Here is an 18,577-nt window from a genome sequence, read left to right as displayed (position 1 = left end):
GATATTTTCTGGAACACCTACAGGATTTCTCAATACTCTGATTAGTACCTATACTCATGCTGCTGTGGTTATTCTGTGGAATGTACTTTTACTGCCCCTTTCCACTAGTTTCTCTACATTGCCCCTGCCACAGGCCTGGCGGAGGCCTTAGCCAGTTTTTTCATCTTCCTAATGTTTGCTCCTGTTGTGCCTTTCATTACTGCTACTGTTTATGCCTTATATTACGGGTGAATCCTATATCCTGCAAGATGAACGCACGCACATTTTTTGAGAGGCTCACTGGACCTGCTACCTCCCCCATACCAGTAGGTGGCGAAGCATCAGGTTTTTATGTTCCCTCCCATGACTCTTCCTGGGGTATTTTTCTGTTCAGGACAAAAAAAAAACCCTATATAAATGGGATTATAAGTGAACACCAACACCACACACAAATCAAAAACATGAATATTTTATTAACAAATACAGAACAAAAGATACACATAAATACATTAAAACCAGAGGGACTACTAAGCAAACAGTGTCCCAATGGTGTAGAAAAATGTTATAAACACATAATTACATTAAAAAAAAACAACCAATAAATATTAATCATACTCTAAGCTGATGACCCCACACCCGACGCGTTTCTAGTTGCTGAAAACTTTCCTCAGGGGTGAAGAGCAAAAATTTGGGTGGTAAGTTGATAATTCTGATATATTAAATCAAAGATAGATGTATTGGGACCATTCCATACAAATACCTGTAATTGGTTTGTGTGGCTTTGTCCCAGACTGGTATTTGGCCATGACTACTTCCCTTTTGGTCCACCCTTCCCAATCTTCTGTGTAAAGAAAGAACAGGTTGCACAAATCTGTAGGTGCCTCAATTCTAATATACAAAAGGTTTTACTCAAAATAAGCAAAAAGCCTCAATAGGCTCAAGATTTGCAAAGAGAATGTGCCCGCAGGAGAGACTGAAGCCAGGGGCTCAGCAATGCGGCCCATAGATTAATTGACAAGTCACAGAGTGTTTGCATGTATGTGGCAAAGGGATGTAGCCAATGGACTAGTCTGCATCTCCCCAAGGTAATACATAAAACCTGGCCTGTTAGTGAGCCCTGAGGACAGGGTTGATGACCACTGCTGTACTTGATCCTGACATGGACCTCTTGAGGGGTGGGGGCAGGCCCTATCCCTCATTTGTTGACTGGACTCAAGTATATGGCCTTACTGAGATATGGCGATGGAAGCACCCAGATGAGCGTCACGTCTCCTGCCACTCTGACTCCTTCCACACTATGTCTTGCATAAATCTGGCACTTAACCCTGCTTATATGCTTTCTATTGTTCAAGCAGTCTCCTATATACCTAGGGGGATTTATGACCATTCCCCTCTTTCTGTTGATCTCCTCCTACTGCCAAGTGCAGGCCCTCACATTTGGCATTTCAATTCCCATTGGAGGGAGGATGAGATTGTACATAATGAACGCCAGAAAGGTATTGCCGACTACTGTCGTGCAAATCAGGGCACTGCTGTGTCCTCCACTGCCTGGGAGGCCTCCAAGGCTGTGCTGAGGGGCACCTTTATGTCCATTACTGACATTTTTCACAAAAATACCCAACAGCGCATTGAGGAACTAGAAAATGCAATGATTGTCGCAGAGGCAGCCTATGCCCAAAACCCTAGTACAGCTATGCTAACCCCGTGGTTACACCCATAGGGAGTATGAGTTTCTCTTGCTGAATTTTACTAAAAAACATATGCTCTCTGTTAATCAGAAGATGCTTGAACAGGGCAATAAGGCTGGTCACCTACTCGCCTACCTAGCCAGATCTGCCCGTACCCCTATATCAATTCCTAGGATCCTAACCTCCCAGGATAAGATTAGTGACGTCCCTCAGGAAATAAAAAACGACTTCCTATCTTTTATACCGCAATGTTTATACTACTAGGACCCACTATTACCAGACCCAACTTGATGACTATTTAACCTAAACATCAGTTAAATAAAAGTGAATATGTGGCGCTAACTGCAGTGAAAAAAGGTAAATAATAAAGCTAAATCAAATTACTAATCAAAACAAATCAGGAACGTAACATCATCAGACTGACTAAATCCATGTGATAAAAGAAACCAATACTAGTCAAACGCATCCAATGTAGCTCTAAGACTACATAGAAGTGAATAGCAATCACAAGAAGAAAAAAATCTCCAAAAACCGCATTAAGTGGGAAAAAGTTGCATAAAATGACAAAATCTTCACATAAAGTGCAAGAAAGATCCAATAAAGAAGAGAAGATTTAAAGTGCATAAAAGTGCAAAAAGGACCACAAATATATGAAAAAAAAACATAAAATGCAAAAAAGACGCTAAAGTGCAAAAAATCGCATAAAGTGCAAAATAGTAAAAAGTCAATATAAAAATGAAAAAAGTGCAGAGTCTGATCAGTGCAATAAAGTTCCAACGTGACTAATGTACTACCATTATCCCGCTATGCAACCAATAACCTATGCCCATAAACTGCTGCAACTACAAGCACAAACCAAACAGTGGAAAGATTTGCTCCTGGATCTCTTGGGAAGATCCAATATCTTTAAAGAGGGGTGCCCCCTAAGAAAATAAATGTATAAGTCAGCAGCTACAAATACTGCAGCTGCTGACTTTTAATAATCAGACACTTACCTGTCCCAGGGTCCAGCGATGTGGGGGAATGAAGCCCCCCTCATTCCCCGCTCCGCTCGCGGCACCGGCATTCTTACTGTGGACACCCGGCTGTGGCTTCACAGCCGGGGACTCACTGCGCATGCGCGAGTGGAGCCGCGTGCCGTGATACGCCGCACAGTCATCTGGGACACGTGACAGGTCCCAAATGACTGTGAGGCACCGAGGGGAAATGATGTCACCAGCCTGGGCACTGAAGGAGGCAGACTACGAGGGACCCCCTAGCAACAGGCATTTATTTTTTTTATACATTTTAAGCTATTTTTATTTTTTTTGGTGGCAACACCACTTTAAGATGATTTACTTACCTAAATGGATAATTCCCCTTGTAAAATTACCAAATCCATTTTTATAAGTATCGACTCTATTTGTATTGCGTTTCTCTGGAACGGACGACCCCCTAGAGTTGCACTAGAAACACTACGCCTCCCATCCCACCTGGTTGGCCTGGCCTTCCCCAACTTCTACCTTTACTATCTTGCATCCCAGCTGGTTAATGTTCATGACTGGCTTCACTCCAGCTCTAATAATGCCTGTACCACTACTGAAGGAGCTATAGTCTCCTCATTTGAAACACTCCATAATATTGTTTATAAAGGATGCACACCACCTGGACCAGGCATGTCAATTATAAATACCTCCCTTTCCCTGTTCCAAACTGTGGTAGCGAAGCTTTCAACAGACTCCTGGTGGGCCTCTTCCAATAGCCCACTGTGGTTCAACCCTACTCTTAAGGAGTTATATTCCCTGCCTGACCTCCAAAGATGGGCATCCAGGGGGATTATTTACGTATGCCACTGTATACACCCCCTTTCAAATCCTTCTTTCAGATGTGTTTAGACTTTGACCTACCACTTGCCTATCTATTTTATTATTATCAGCTTAGACATGCAGTACAAGCACAGTTTGGTTCCCTTAGGATACGAGACCTGGAAAAACTCCTGAGATCCTCAAAACCATACAAAACTTATCTTCACCTATTACTCGGCCTTTGTGGCTCACACCAACCCTAGATTTTGGACAGCACAAGAGAAATGGGACTCCTTAGTTATCCCTATTACAGAAGAAGACTGGTCTGAATTCTGTGAGACATCTAAGATCTAAATTATCTCCTCCAGGGAGAGGGTAATCCAAATTAAAATCTTTCACCAATCACACCTCACCCTGGCTAGAACGCACAAAATGGGAATATCCCCCTCTGCTAAATGCTTCTGGGGATCTGACCAAACTGCTGATTTTATCCACTGCTTCTGGGCCTTCATCTCTTCAGTACTGGGTCTCCCTAATATAGTCAACCCCAAAAATTGTCTTCTGGGCATCTTTGGAGATCTAACTATTCCCTCTCAGCAAGAAAATCCCTTCCTCTGACATGGAAGGGATCAGCGACCCCGACTTAGAATCTTTGGTCAAAACTGGTTAATGGGTCCCTGCCTCTATACAAACTTACCTTTGATATTCGAAAGAGGAGTAAAACATTCCACAAAATCTAGGGCAGATGACTAGCTAGTCCTCTAACCCTCTCCCCTATACTGCCATAAATGAAGATTTCACTGTGAATTTTGTATTGTACTACTACCCTGAACATGTTTATGATGTTTGGAACTATGGTACCTACCTTCCAAGATTGATACCCATATTAGATGTATTTTGCACTGCCTAGTATAGTGTCTAATTGATGCACAATTTCCCTCCATTATAAGCTGGAATAGGAGAATTCCATACTATGTGTTATTGTTCTATCTGTGAGTTTTTTTATGTATGTATGTTTGTTAAAAAAATGCAATAAAAAAATATTTTAATAGAAAAAAAGAGAGGTCTGGAAATAAGGACAGTTTGGCCCCAACAATGTATAGATGGCGGATACCTCTGACATGATACATGATATGTTCCTTTAGCGAGTATCTGTGGAGCTTGTAAATTATATCCCTTGCTTTATCTGGATCTTCTGAGGGAGGTCTTAAAGCTCTATGAGCACAATCATTTTCAATATGGTCCGTCTCCTCTCTGCCCAGGATCAGCTTAAAGATACCTTGAAGGGTGGGGACTATGACCCTGGGTGCAATTAGCCTCTAATGCGAATATTAACCCTGCGGCTGCAGTTTTCTACATCATCCAATTGGTCAAGCAGGGAGTCAATACGCTGATCCTGTGCTTTACAGTGCATTTGCAGGGCTTTGCAGGGTTTTCAGATGCCGCGGGAGCTAAAGATAGGAGCAGGCCAGCCGGAGCTCTGCTGAGACACGTCCTCACACTCTCTTGCAGTGGCCACGCCCCCCTTACAGACAGTTTTAACACTTTTCAAAATATGGTTTAATAATGAAAAGGTCAACGTGATGCAAATAAAATATTTACAGAAAAAAGGGTGTTACAATGCAATAAAGAGACAATAAAGCAACAGAGAAGAAATAAAAAGGAGTGGAAAATGAGAATATTTGCAATGTTGTGTTTCAGCAAATTTCAGTCAATGAGCAAGGTGGTAAATTGGCTCTCATAACTTTACAGGTCTTCAGTTGCTTGATGGTACAAAAGAGCTGTTAACTTCAGGAGTAGCCTCCTTTTCCTCTGATAGCATGGGGGTGTTGTCAGAGACCATATGACCAATTATGTGGCTGAGGAGTGGCCATTGTGTTTATGACTGTATCATGGCCCTCCCTTACACACGGTTTTATACTAATATGAATATTTTCCAATATGTGCAGGTTGCAATCTAGCAACTAATAGAATATTGTTCAGCATTAAGTTTTATGTGCAGTGATACCAAACACAGAGTATATTGAATGGGCCTGTCACACAGGAGGTAGGAGACTGCTATCTCCCCTTCTGTATGCTCTAGCTTAGTCATGTATGATATACATGACTAAGGGCGCGCAAGAGAGCGGCTGTTCTAGACCGCCATCATATGATGGTATCCCAGAACAAGAGCTCCACCACCCCGCCGTCATTGAACAATGGGAGGGCGGCAATAGGTTAGAGGTTGTAAACCCCCTCAAAAAATAACCTGGAAAACAAAGGCATAATGAGCTAGTATGCATCACATACTAGCTCATTATGAAATACTCACCTTAGAATGAAGCCCTCTTAGCGGCGCACACACACGGTTTTTCTTCTGGGTTTGTGGGCTCCGGTGCTGTGATTATTGATGATGTCGCTGGTGATCGCACAGGGCCCTGAGGAAACGGCACGGGCGGCTGTTCGTACAGAGCACATGCGCCGATGGGGTAATCCCTGCAGTATACAGTAAATATGTCCTAAACGGTGCAAGTTTAGGAGATACTTACAGTACCCGTGGGTAAGCCTTATTATAGGCTTACCTATAGGTACAAACAAACAAGGGGAGTTTACTTCCACTTTAAGTATAATTAAAAGCACTGCTCCTGAAAAAACAATTGTTTTTTATTTTTTTTAATGATACTTGTCCCCCAAGACAGTACCCAGACCCCCATACCCCTTTTATGGCCAATGACTTGCATATAAGCCTTCAAAATTGGCACTTATGATTTCCTCTTCGGCTTACATATGCTTCAGTGGGGTTCTCCGTTAGAGCATTTCCCCTGTTCAGAAGTTCTGCTGCAAACCGAACACCGAAAAGGGGGGTGTTTGACCTGTCCCTAGTGATAAGTTGCAGGAAATTATTGCTAGCTTCTCTGCCAGATCTCTGGCCTAAATGGAGATAAAAAGTTTTTTTTGAAGACCCAGGCCCTTGTTTACTGAAGGCCTCTTTGAAACTATAGCTTTGTTCTGGAAGTGGGGGAGGGGAATCAGAGTTGCTGGTTTTCAAACACAGAAGAAAGTGAAAAATAAAATGTAATGGCTAAATGTGAACAAAATGGCTGCCCAGTATGCATGCATAGTTGCCAACATTGTTAAAAATTTATAGGGATTCATAGCAATTTTTTGGCTGTAGGCGGAGTCTTATTATAATTAGGGGATGGGGCACGCGTTTGTAGGTGTGACACAGAAAAAAAATGAGAGTGGTTTACGTGAAATAGTGGGCTTGGCTTATATAGGCGTGGTTCAAATGGGTGTGTGATTAGAGTCTGAGATGAATGAGACATAGAAAAAGAAAGGGGAAAAGAGGGAGGGTGAGAGAAAAAGAGAAAGAAGGAAAGAAGGAGGGAAGGAGAGAGAAGGAAGGAAAGAGGGATGGAGGGACAAGAAGATAAAGATACTCCAAACACCTGGTATTAGCACTTCAATCATCCCAGCACCATGGTTGTTGTGGTGTCGGGATGATTGAAGCTCATTATTACTATTAATACATTGTAATATAGAATTAAATAATTCAACTCACTAATCCAGAATCAGTGGGACCCTTGAGCGTGTCACCTGCCACATCGCTTGCCATCAGGTGACCCCAGCAGATTCTGTCCTTGCATCAGATGCCCCCAGCAGAGTCTGTCCTTACATCAAGTGTCCCCAGTAGAGTGCCTCTTACATCAGGTGTCCCCAGCGGTCAGTGCCCACAGCGGAGTGCCTCTTAAATCAATTCCCCCAGTGGAGCACCTCTTAAATCAGTGTCCCCAGCGGAGTGCCTCTTAAATCAGTGCCCTTCAGGCGGAATGTTGGCTGCAGTCTAGCTACATCTTCTCATTCCTCTTGTTCAGTGGAAAGGGGAGGGGCTGATCTGTGTAGCTAACCCCGGCTGGAGAATTGTGAAGAGAGAAGCCGATTCGCTGGCTTCACGGATTGGCCCCTCCCTTCTCCACCGAACACGAGGAAGGAAAGGAGATGTAGCTGAACACAAGGGCAAAGTTCTTGCGGCAGTGCCGTCGGCCATTTTGTTGGAGCCAGGAGCCAGAACTGCTGCAGAGCCAAACATTTCCTTTTTTCCATGGACAAAAGGCAAAATCCCGAATCAGGACTGCCTAAGACCGGGACGAGGGTCCCAAAAATCGGGATTGTCCTGGGAAAATCGGGACTGTTGGCAACTATGCGCATGACCATTACAAAAAGCACCCCCACCTTTTACCAATTAAAAATTTGACAATGCTGTCATTTGCACCAGCAGCAGTTGCTCACATTCAGAGCTGTGTAAACCAGGCTAATTCAGCCCTATTGCAGACAGCTCACCAGAGGACAAAAATAGGTCCAATAGGGGTTTAAGCCATTGAATATTGAATTTTGATAATAAAGCATCATTATTAAACTGCATTATCCTGTGGTGTAACCACTGTCCTTAGGGTTTCTTTTAGCCCACCTGTTTATTGATGCTTTTGCCTGCACACTTGCCTGCACACAGTAATGGCTCATTCCCTGCCCGACAGCAAATGTAGGCACACATCCTTTGGCACATATAGCCATCGCCCTGAGAAACGCCATGCAGCCATTGCTGGAGTGCATAAATGTAGAAATAAAGTAGCTGCAAAGAGGCTACAGAAGGTCAGCAGCACTAAAATGCAGAAGTGCATGACAAAATGGTGAAAACAGTTATTATTTTGCTAAACAATGGCGATTGTTTATGATACATTGGGCCAGTGTTTTCTATAGTACACAAGACAAAAGTATGCATATTCACTGCATAAGTGGTATCAGCAGTCCTAAAAGTTCCATTGCAGAAAACTGAAGGGTTAGCTTCATTATTTAGGCCTGTTTTGCTGTAGCATATGAGCTGCAAGATTCATGTTTGCCCATGTGGAGATGCATAGGTGTTCTGTGCATCCCTTTGTAGGCAGTCCAATTTATGTCAAATTGGAAGCAGTAGCTGCACAGACACAGTTGCTGCTCCCAATTTGACAGCTGTGGAGGTGCGGGTGCATGGTCCTGAATTCACACTGTCTACATTCAGGGTTGCGCACTTGCACAGCTGTCAATTTGGGAGCTGTTTCTGTATGCAGCTGCTGCATCCAAATTCACATCAATGGGACTGTCTGCACAGGGGGAGGAGAACTAAAGTCACACTCTCTGGAGGGAAGGGATATGCCCCCCCTCTTCACACAGCACACAGGAAAAGAGTCGAGGCTGTCAATCAGCTGGAGCTACCTCCCCGTCACCTTTTTCCTCTTGGAGTCAGGAAAATTTGTCAGAAGGGATTCATGCTGATAGCAGGGAAATTAAGCAGCAAGCAGAAATGCAATGTTGTTAATTGAGATAAGTATACACTATATAGGGGTATACTTAGTTCATATTTCATGTGTAAGGTTTACAACCACTTTAAAGCAAAACTAAACTCTTTCCAAAAACCATTGCATACAAAGCATACCTTGAATAATACCTGTCATGGCTGCTTATTTTCTCTACCAAACTGTGAAGCCATCAAATGGCTGATATCATTCCTGGACTCGGACAAAAAATAGGCCCAGACATTTTGGACTGAGCAGCCCATGACATGTTAACCTGTCCCTTCCCCACTCTCCACCCTGACGGATCCCCCAGGAGAGGGGAGGGGGAACCCGGCAGTGGTGCGGGGAGATGGTAAAGAGCATGGGGAGGGCGGAGAGCACAGAGAGGAACCTTGAGAACATGGGGTGGGGCGAGATTAGAGGAGAGGCCAGATAGCACTTGTGGGGAGGGATAGCATGGGGAACAGCGAGCACATGGGAGAGGCAGAGAACACAGAGAGGAAAAGGAGAGCACAGGGGGGCCATAGAGGATGGGCGGTCCCCGAGAGCACAGGGGGAAGCAAAAACACGGAGTGGAGCAGAGAGCACAGGGAAGGCAGGACAGGAGAGCGGGGAATGACAGGAGGAAGAGAAGAGCACGGGGAGGCCGGAGAGCATGGGGGGTTGGAGAGCACAGGGGGAAGTAAAAACACAGGGTGGACCGGAGAGCACAGGGAGGGCAGGAGAGCATGGGGGCAGAGAGCACAAGGGGAAGATGGAGAGCACAGAGGAGGCAGAAAGCATGGGGGTAGGCAGAGAGCACGGGGCCTGGAGAGCACTGGGGGAAGCGAAGAGCACTGGGGGGGCTGGAGAGCACTGTAGGAGGGGCAGATATGGCACTGGGGGAGGTGGAGAGCTCAGGGAGACAGCAGGGAGCATGAGGGAAGTTGGAGAGCACGGGGGAGGCAGAGAGCACAAGTGGAGGTGGAGAGCCAGGGGGGAGGTGGAGAGCTTGGGGGCTGAGAGCACTGTAGGAGGCGGAGAGCACGGGGGAAGGTGGAAAGCACAGGGGGGCAGCGGAGAGCATGGGGGGAGGTAGAGAGCACGGGGGAGGCTGAGAGCACTGGGGGAGGTGGAGAGCACAGTGGGTGGCAGAGAGCCTGGGGGGAAGTGAAGAGCATAGGTGGCTGAAGAGCACAGGGGGTGTCTGGAGACCCTCGAGGGGTCGGAGAGCACAGGGGGAAGCAAAAACATGGAGTAGGGCAGAGAGCATGGGGGGCTAGAGACAGAAAGCACGGGGGAGGCAGAGAGCAATGGAGGGCTGAAGAGCACTGAGAGAAGGCAGAGAGCACTGGGGGGAGAAGCAAAAAGCACAGGGGAGAGGTGGAGATCATAGGGGGAGGTGGAGAGCATTGGTGGGGAGGTGGAGGGCATAGGGGGGTTGAGAACATGAGGGGGGGCAGAGAGCACAGAGTGGGGCTGGAGAGCACAGGGGGGTGGATAGCACCAGGGGGCGGCAGAGAGCATGGGGGGCAGAGAGCACAGAGGAGGCTGGAGAGCACAGGGGTGGAAAACATGATGGAGCAGCAGAGAGCATGGGGGTAGGAGACCACAGAGGGAGCTGGAGAGCATGAGAGGGCAAAGAGCATAGGTGGGGCGGAAAGCACAGAGAGGGCTGGAAAGCACAGGGGGGAAGAGAGCACAAGGGTGCAAAGAGCATGGGTGGGGCACTGGGGGAGGTGGAGAGCTCAGGGAGACAGCAGGGAGCATGAGGGAAGTTGGAGAGCACGGGGGAGGCAGAGAGCACAAGTGGAGGTGGAGAGCCAGGGGGGGTGGAGAGCATGGGGGCTGAGAGCACTGTAAGAGGCGGAGAGCACGGGGGAAGGTGGAAAGCATGGGGGGAGGTGGAGAGAACGGGGGAGGCTGAGTGCACTGGGGGAAGTGGAGAGCACAGTGGGTGGCAGAAAGCCTGGGGGGAAGTGAAGAGCATGGGTGGCTGAAGAGCACAGGGGGGGTCTGGAGACCCTCGAGGGGTCGGAGAGCACAGGGGGAAGCAAGAACATGGGGTAGGGCAGAGAGCATGGGGGGCTAGAGACAGAGAGCATGGGGGAGGCAGAGAGCAATGGAGGGCTGACGAGCACTGGGAGAAGACAGAGAGCACTGGGGGGAGAAGCAAAAAGCACAGGGGTAGACTGAGAGCACAGGGGAGAGATGGAGATCATGGGGGGAGGTGGAGAGCATTGGAGGGGAGGTGGAGGGCACAGGGGAGTTGAGAACATGAGGGGGGGCTGGAGAGCACAGAGTGGGGCTGGAGAGCACGGGGGTGGATAGCACCAGGGGGTGGCAGAGAGCACATAGGAGGCTGGAGAGCACAGGGGTGGAAAGCATGATGGAGCAGCAGAGATCATGGGGGGTCGGAGAGCACAGAGGGGGCTGGAGAGCATGAGAGGGCAAAGAGCATAGGTGGAGCAGAAAGCACAGAGAGGGCTGGAGAGCACAGGGGGGAAGAGAGCACGAGGGTGCAAAGAGCATGGGTGGGGCGGAGAGCACAGGGAGCCAGCAGAAAGAAGCAAGATAGGAGAGGTGGAGGCTGCTGCATATAGAATAATCATTCTCTCAATTTCCTCCTGCATCCTCTAAAAGCCTGCGAGAGGGAGAGGAGAAGAGGTTGCAGGAGGAAATGGAGAGAATGATTCTTCTATATGCAGCAACCCCCACCGCTCCTCCATGTTACAGGGAGGCCACACTCACCTTCTCTCTGATTCGGCTCCACGGTGTCTGCAGCAGGTGACTCCTATAGCTCCTCCCCCCTTCATGGTCATGCCCCCGAAACCAATGGCTGAATTATACTAGGGGTTGTACGGCTGCGGAGAGGCCAAATGTGTCTCCTCTAGCTCCTCCCCCTTCATGTTTCTGTCCCCCTGGCGCTGATGGCTCAGCTTTACTGGCAGCTGGAGAGCTGCGGAGAGGCCTAGGTGAGTGGTGCGGGCTCAAAGAGCAGCCCAGCTGCGTTGTGGTGGTCCCAGCCCACCGGGCAAGTACCTGGTCTGCCCTATGGCCAATCCAAGCCTGGCTAATATATCATAACCGATCACACGAGCAGCAACTGCAGATCAAACAGAAGCTAAGATGGCAGCTTTCTTGGCTGTAGAGAATAGAAGAGTTTAGTGCCACTTTAATTAAATATTGTAAACAGTTGCTATGCTGATCATTAATGATCTGAACAGTAATCTCTCCATTTTGCCATTGAAAAATAAATATTGCCTAATCTTTGCATACCTGTATGCAGAATAAGGAATATTGACCACGGTTTTCCAAAAATCAGAAGTTACATAGTTGGTCAGGTTGAAAAAGACACAAATCCATCTAGTTCAACCATAAAAAGAAATAAAAAAAATACAAAATAATAACAAACAATCCCATATACCCAATCCTATACCCACATTTGATCCAGAGGAAGGCGAAAACCCCCAGCAAAGCATGATCCAATTTGCTGCAGCAGGAGAAAAAAAATTCCTTCCTGACCCCCAAGAGGCAATCGGATTTTCCCTGGATCAACTGTACCTATACATGTTAGTACCCAGTCATATTGTGTGCATTTAGGAAAGAATCCAGGCCTTTCTTAAAGCAATCTACTGAGCTTTCCAGAACCACCTCTGGAGGGAGTTTATTCCACATTTTCACAGCTCTCACTGTGAAGAAACATTCCCGTATTTGGCGATGGAATCTCTTTTCCTCTAGGCATAAAGAGTGCCCCCTTGTCCTCTGTCGTGACTGTAAAGTGAATAGATCAAAACCAAGTTCACTATAGGGACCCCTTATATATTTGTACATGTTGATAATACCCCCCCCCCCCTTAATCTCCTTTTAAGAGAGAATAAATTCAGTTCCTCTAATCTTTCCTCATAGCTGAGTTCCTCCATGCCTCTTATCAGTTTGGTTGCCCTTCTCTGCACTTTCTCCAGTTCCCGGATATCCTTTTTGAGAACTGGTGCACAAAACTGAACTGCATATTCCAGAGGAGGTCTTACTAATGATTTGTACAGGGGCAAAATTACATTGCTCTCTCTGGACTCCATACCACTCTTAATACAAGAAAGGACTTTGCTTGCTTTGGAAACCGAAGCTTGGCATTACATGTTATTATTGAGCTTATGATCTACCAAAACCCCCAGATCCTTCTCCAATACAGATTCCCCTAGTTGTACTCCCCCTATTATGTATGATGCATGCATATTCTTAGCCCCCAAGTGCATTACTTTAAATTTTATGAACATTAAACCTCATCTGCCACAGTTGAGTATGGAGTATGTGTTTAATTTAGGCTCCTGCGCTGTGTATGGAATAAGGAGTGGTAATTTGTCCGTTTAGCTGGATGCTGCAAACACTTCCAAGAGACACGTACTCATGTAAAGAATAGGTATAGAAAAAACAATGGTGCTGCGCTTCCAAAGTGAAGTTAATCTAAAAAATAAACACTATATCAAGCACTAGAAGGAACTTATTGCTAAATAAATATGTGTAACCTAATAGTGCGTGATCACCTCAAATACCCTTGGGACCATTCCAAAAGGTTCTATAATGAAAAACTACTCATATATAAATCTAAAATTAAAATAAATCCACATATAAGTGAAATAGCCAAACAAAACATGATGTAATCAGGAGAAATATCCCCAGCTAAAGTGCTCATATATATCTAATGTGTATATATTGTGAGGGGTTAGCTCGGCAGCGGGTGTGTGTGACCCCCTGGATGGGTTCACAACACAAAATCAGGCACAGCAGACAGCGTTGTAGGTGGAAAAAAACAAAAAGGTGCGGTTTATTTATGCTACATGCAGTGAAAAATATAACCGCCAAACAAAAGAAAAACATGAAAATTAATCCTGGTCAGCTTGACCTCTAATTACACACATAGATTCCCTGTCTAACAACTGAGTGCAGCCTTGTGCTGCATCAGTCCCTGTCTCTGTCTCTGTTGTAGAGGTTTGCCACACCATTTACACTTTGTTGTGCATGACACCCTGTTGTCCATGGAGCTATTGTTTTATGTATATACACATTAGATTTATATGAGCACTTTAGCTGGGGATATTTCTCCAGATTACATCACATTTTGTTTGGCTATTTCACTTATATGTGGATTTATTTTCATTTTAATTTTAGATTTATATATGAGTAGTTTTTCATTATAGAAGATTTTGGGTTGGTCCCAAGGGTATTTGAGGTGATCACGCACTATTAGGTTACACATATTTATTTAGCAATAAGTTACTTCTAGTGCTTGATATAGTGTTTATTTTTTAGATTAACTTCACTTTGGAAGCGCAGCATTGTTTTTTCTATGAGTATGGAGTATGTTTTTATTATTATTGGTCGATCTTTGGCCAGCCTAAACCAGAAAATGAGTGATGCTCCAGAATGCATGAATGTAATATTGTTTATATAGAAGCAAATGGCAGCATAAAGAGGATGAAAATGTTTTGTTTTTGTGTGTGTATTGATATAACTACCCAGTGATTCCAGACTTAAGAAGGGAGTGTTGCAGTCTGTAATTTTTGTCATATTATATATAAATATATCTCAAGATTTGCAGGATGCTAATCAATGTTTTAACTTTCTTGGATTATAAGTAAAGCAGTGTTTCAATAATGCTACTAAGGTGGTTATCAATATACTTCTTTGTTGCAGTTATCAGACTTCCGAACTTCATTGCAAGCCTTTTAGCCTGATGAGGTCAGGATGTCATAGCATACAGTCAAGATCAGAGCACTGTGACGGAAAGCTTAACCAAATGTGCACAGCAAAACTTGTTGTAGCACCGTTACTGTATTTTACTAGGCAGTACTTGTGGTTTTGTAGATAATAAAGCCAATTTGATTTAAAAATAATAATAAAGGAACACTTGACATATGGTGTGGAATATAGATAACAAAACCAACAAAAAAGACAGCTTTAACCTTAATAAGCATTTCACTTCCCCTAAGTTTGGAATACCATACTACTCCTTGGTACATCCAGTTGGCATGGAGATTCTGGTATCTGTCTAATGTAGCAGGCTCTATATTTTTATGTATTAAATGTAAACCTTGTACCTCTTCATTTACCAGATGGGGAGACACAACCTTAAATTTTGCATCACAATTCAGTGCTTTGTGAGGTTTATAAGCCTGTTATACTTTTTCAAGACTAATCTACCCAAGAATGGCTTATGAAAACAGTGCTCTGGTTACAGTAATCCACTTTGGTGGTCTAGATAGACTCTTTGGTCTTTATCTGTTTTGATATTATGTATTATTATCTGTTAAGGCAAGCGCAGCTTGTTGATGTTGTTTACGGGAATGCATGTTACTTAAAAATAAACACCAGCACAGTGTTACTTTATATGCTAACTGCATGTCCATGTATTACTAACAGTGGCTGCAAAATTACATATATAAGCACAACAAAGCTGTGAACATGTTCTTACCCACACTTGATGTTATGCTAAAAATAAGTCACTTTAATACAATAATAACTGAACCCTACATAATAATACCCCATCATGTAAAATCCTGCAGTGGGCTTTATTATTTATACTTTCCAAAAAACATGTCTATTATGGAAGACTGAGGCTTTATTTACACTAGTGCAATTTCAGATGTGACTTGAGTTGTAGAGAATCATATGATAATAGGAATTGCATTGTTTTCAGTGGTGCCTATCCACATCAATGCAACTCAGCACAGCACAATTTAGGAAAAGGTTACTGTTCTACTTTGGTGTAATTTCAGCATGATTTTCGCCTCAGAATATGCACACCACTTCAAAGTAGCATCCACATTACATCCAAGTTGTTTTACATAATCGCACTGAAAGTCAGATGAAAATTGGATCACAGCAGTGTGAACCTAGCATTACTTGTAGTGAAGTGTTCAAAAATAAATTATGAAATAATTGACCAGAACCCCTGATGATAGGTTGGAAAGAATACATCATAGCTGATCTCCAGAGGCTTGAGAAACATCTGGGTAATAAGTGATTGTGACATCTATTTTGCCAAATCAATAAAGAGCTCTGCCCATAAATGCCTAGCATTGAAGCCAATGATGTAGGCAGCTAAAGAAATTTAAGAAAATTAACAAATCAGGAAAGTGCATCCCACACTTTTGATTTTTGGAGCTCTTGGAGCAGTATAGATACAAATATTCCCTCCTACATCTACCTCTCACAAATTTCCATGATAGAATTTCTCTTCCCGTCTACATTTTGTATTCCCCTTTTCCTTTCACAACTTTTTCTCTCACCCTCTTCTTTTATATCCATGCTTCACATTTACAGTTATCCATCCATACTCAGATGCTTTTTATTTCTCTATTCCTGAAATGTTATACCACTCTTTTATATGATCCTTTGTTCATTCCGCCTTTGGTGAAGAGCTGGTCTTGCCTCAGAGACAGAACAGACATGAAAATGGTGAGACATCAACAGCTTTGATTGCCTTTACCTAATGTTTGTCTTTTTACCCTCCTTTCCCTCTACACTCTCTCTTTTTCTTTCTATCTCTCCCATTCTCTTTCCTTTTGTCTGCTGTGCATCTTGACTTACAGGTCACTATTTCAGTTGATGGAATTCTGACTTCAACTGGTTACACTCAAGAAGACTACACCATGCTGGGAAGTGATGACTTCTTCTACATTGGGGGCAGCCCAAACACAGCTGATCTCCCAGGGTCCCCTGTCAGTAACAACTTTATGGGGTGCCTTAAGGATGTAAGTATTCCTATATTATATTAATATATAAGTTAATACATGTTAGATGTATAATTGTGTCCACTTCAATAGTCATAAGCAACATTTTAAGTGATAATATGTACTAAATCTGATTAAAGAACAAAGATTCATACCAACTGTACACAAAACAATGACTATACTATATACTATGCTGACAATATTTTTTTACAGAAAATAAAATATATTTAAACGCACAAAGTGTTACTATGTAAGCTGGTCAGTATGAAAATAACAAAACATTCCTAAGGACTATTGTTTAGAGAAATGTGTCTTTTACATATAACAGAACCTACAAATTGAGCTTCCTTTGTCCAAAATCATCAGTGGTATTATATGCCTAGTGTGAATTCTCAGCATTGTTCAGTGCCCAGGGAGTTGCATGTGTACTGTGACAGTTGCAGTGTTGGCAAGGTTGAATGTGTGGGTGTGTATGTGTTTATGTCACTACCATTACCCTTATCCCTGTACATTGTGTTCGATAAGAAACACATCTAAACTTTTTTTGAGTTTACACTCTTATTTGACACTACCACCTGTGATAAGGAGTTCAACATCCTTACCACTATAACAGTAATTCACGCAGTTTAAAGTTGTGGCCACGTGTTATCTTAAGAGTCCTAAGATTAAAATCAGTCATCTCCCTATTCTAGAATAAATGTTTAGATATTTGTATATTGTATACCCTGCCATACAAGTAAATAGCTGTATGCGGCTATACTCTTGTAAATGCCAATGACCCTGTTCAGCCCTGTTTACCGATGTGTGATTTTTTTTTTTTCAAACACAAAAGTTCAACCTTAAGGAAAACACTTTGAATGCACATGCATTTACAAGAGCAAAGCTGCATACAGCCATTCACTTATATGGCAGGCTGTATGCAGCTTAAACAGTTTGTGGGTAGTGAAAATGATATTAGGAGTATATGGCTTATATATTGACCCATATAAGAGAATTATCAGGATTAAACCAACCTGTGGGCTTTAAAAACTGTATTAAACTGACATTAAATAAGTGGGAGGATGCAATTTTTTTTTGAATTCTTTTATTTTAATAGAAAGTTTGTTTAACAATTAACACATATAGCAGAGAAACATGGGTCCCTGCGATGGCAGATGTGTTCTAGTTCAGTAAGTTTACAGGAGATGCCCGGGGTCCGCAGGTATCTGTGCAGAAAGCTGCGCAGCTGTAGACCGCTCCAGAAGTCCAGAGGGGGATCTTTAGCAGACACCCCAGCTTCAGAGAAGAGTTGGCCATAAGGCCCCAAAAAGTCACACAAACAGAGCTGATCGCCTGCTGTCAGTCGCTTGAAGTGAGGGTTCTGAAGGCCAGGTGTAAATTCTGGATTACCCAAAACCAGCACCATAGAGGAGGGTAGTGGGGACACCGAGGAGTGTCGAAAGGCATCTCTGGCCACTGATAGTGTGCTGGCTAGTGTGGGTAGGTCAGCGAGATCCCTCAGCAGAGGTGTGTTGATCCAAGGCCAGCTCATGGCCATGTCTCTGGAATCCTCCATTTCCATGGCCACCCAGTGCTTTGCCTCTGCGTGGCAATGTCAGTCCACCAACCTGGTGAGGTGAGCTGCCCTGTGATAGGCTTTCATGTCTGGGAGGTCAAGCCCGCCCCTACTTTTTGCAAGGTGGAGGAGTTGAAGTCTAATGCTTGCGATGGGACCACACAAAGTCGTGGAACATAGAGTCGGTTTGTTTGAAAAAGACGGATAGGAAGCGCCTGCAGCAGGTACAGTACCCTCAGCAACAAAGTCATCTTGAGGGCACTGCAACGGCTAAACCACATCAACGTGAGGGAGTGCCAGTGGAGAAGATCCGCCTTAATGTGAACAAGTAGAGGGGCGAAATTCGCTAAGTACAAGGTGTTCAAAATATATGATAAAAGCTAAGGGGGTACCTCAATTTATATAATGTTAACCAAAAAGGAGAATAAATAAATTTCTACTGATTTTATTGATTACAAAATACAATCTATATACATTTAAATTAAAAATAGAAAACACATGTTCAAGTATGCTTAGATAATCACAATCATATTGATCATCAATTACAGGA

The 18,577-nt window shown here is 44.0% G+C and overlaps 1 protein-coding gene across 30 annotated transcripts in view; it reads left to right on the top strand.

Moving 5' to 3' along the window:
* Positions 1–18,577, top strand: part of LOC143934091 (neurexin-2-like) — a 3,463,823-nt gene that overhangs the window by 1,422,693 nt on the left and 2,022,553 nt on the right. For all 30 annotated transcript variants that reach the window (XM_077457482.1, XM_077457436.1, XM_077457661.1 and 27 more), the window contains one exon: positions 16,332–16,493. In XM_077457482.1, coding sequence (XP_077313608.1) covers positions 16,332–16,493 — 162 coding nt within the window. The remainder of the gene's footprint in view (positions 1–16,331; positions 16,494–18,577) is intronic.

Source organism: Lithobates pipiens, unplaced genomic scaffold (assembly GCF_037356315.1).
Source record: "Lithobates pipiens isolate NorthernLeopardFrog02 unplaced genomic scaffold, aLitPip1_a1.2 Scaffold_10, whole genome shotgun sequence".
Lineage (NCBI taxonomy): Eukaryota > Metazoa > Chordata > Amphibia > Anura > Ranidae > Lithobates > Lithobates pipiens.
This window is presented reverse-complemented; position numbering and strand designations above follow the sequence as displayed.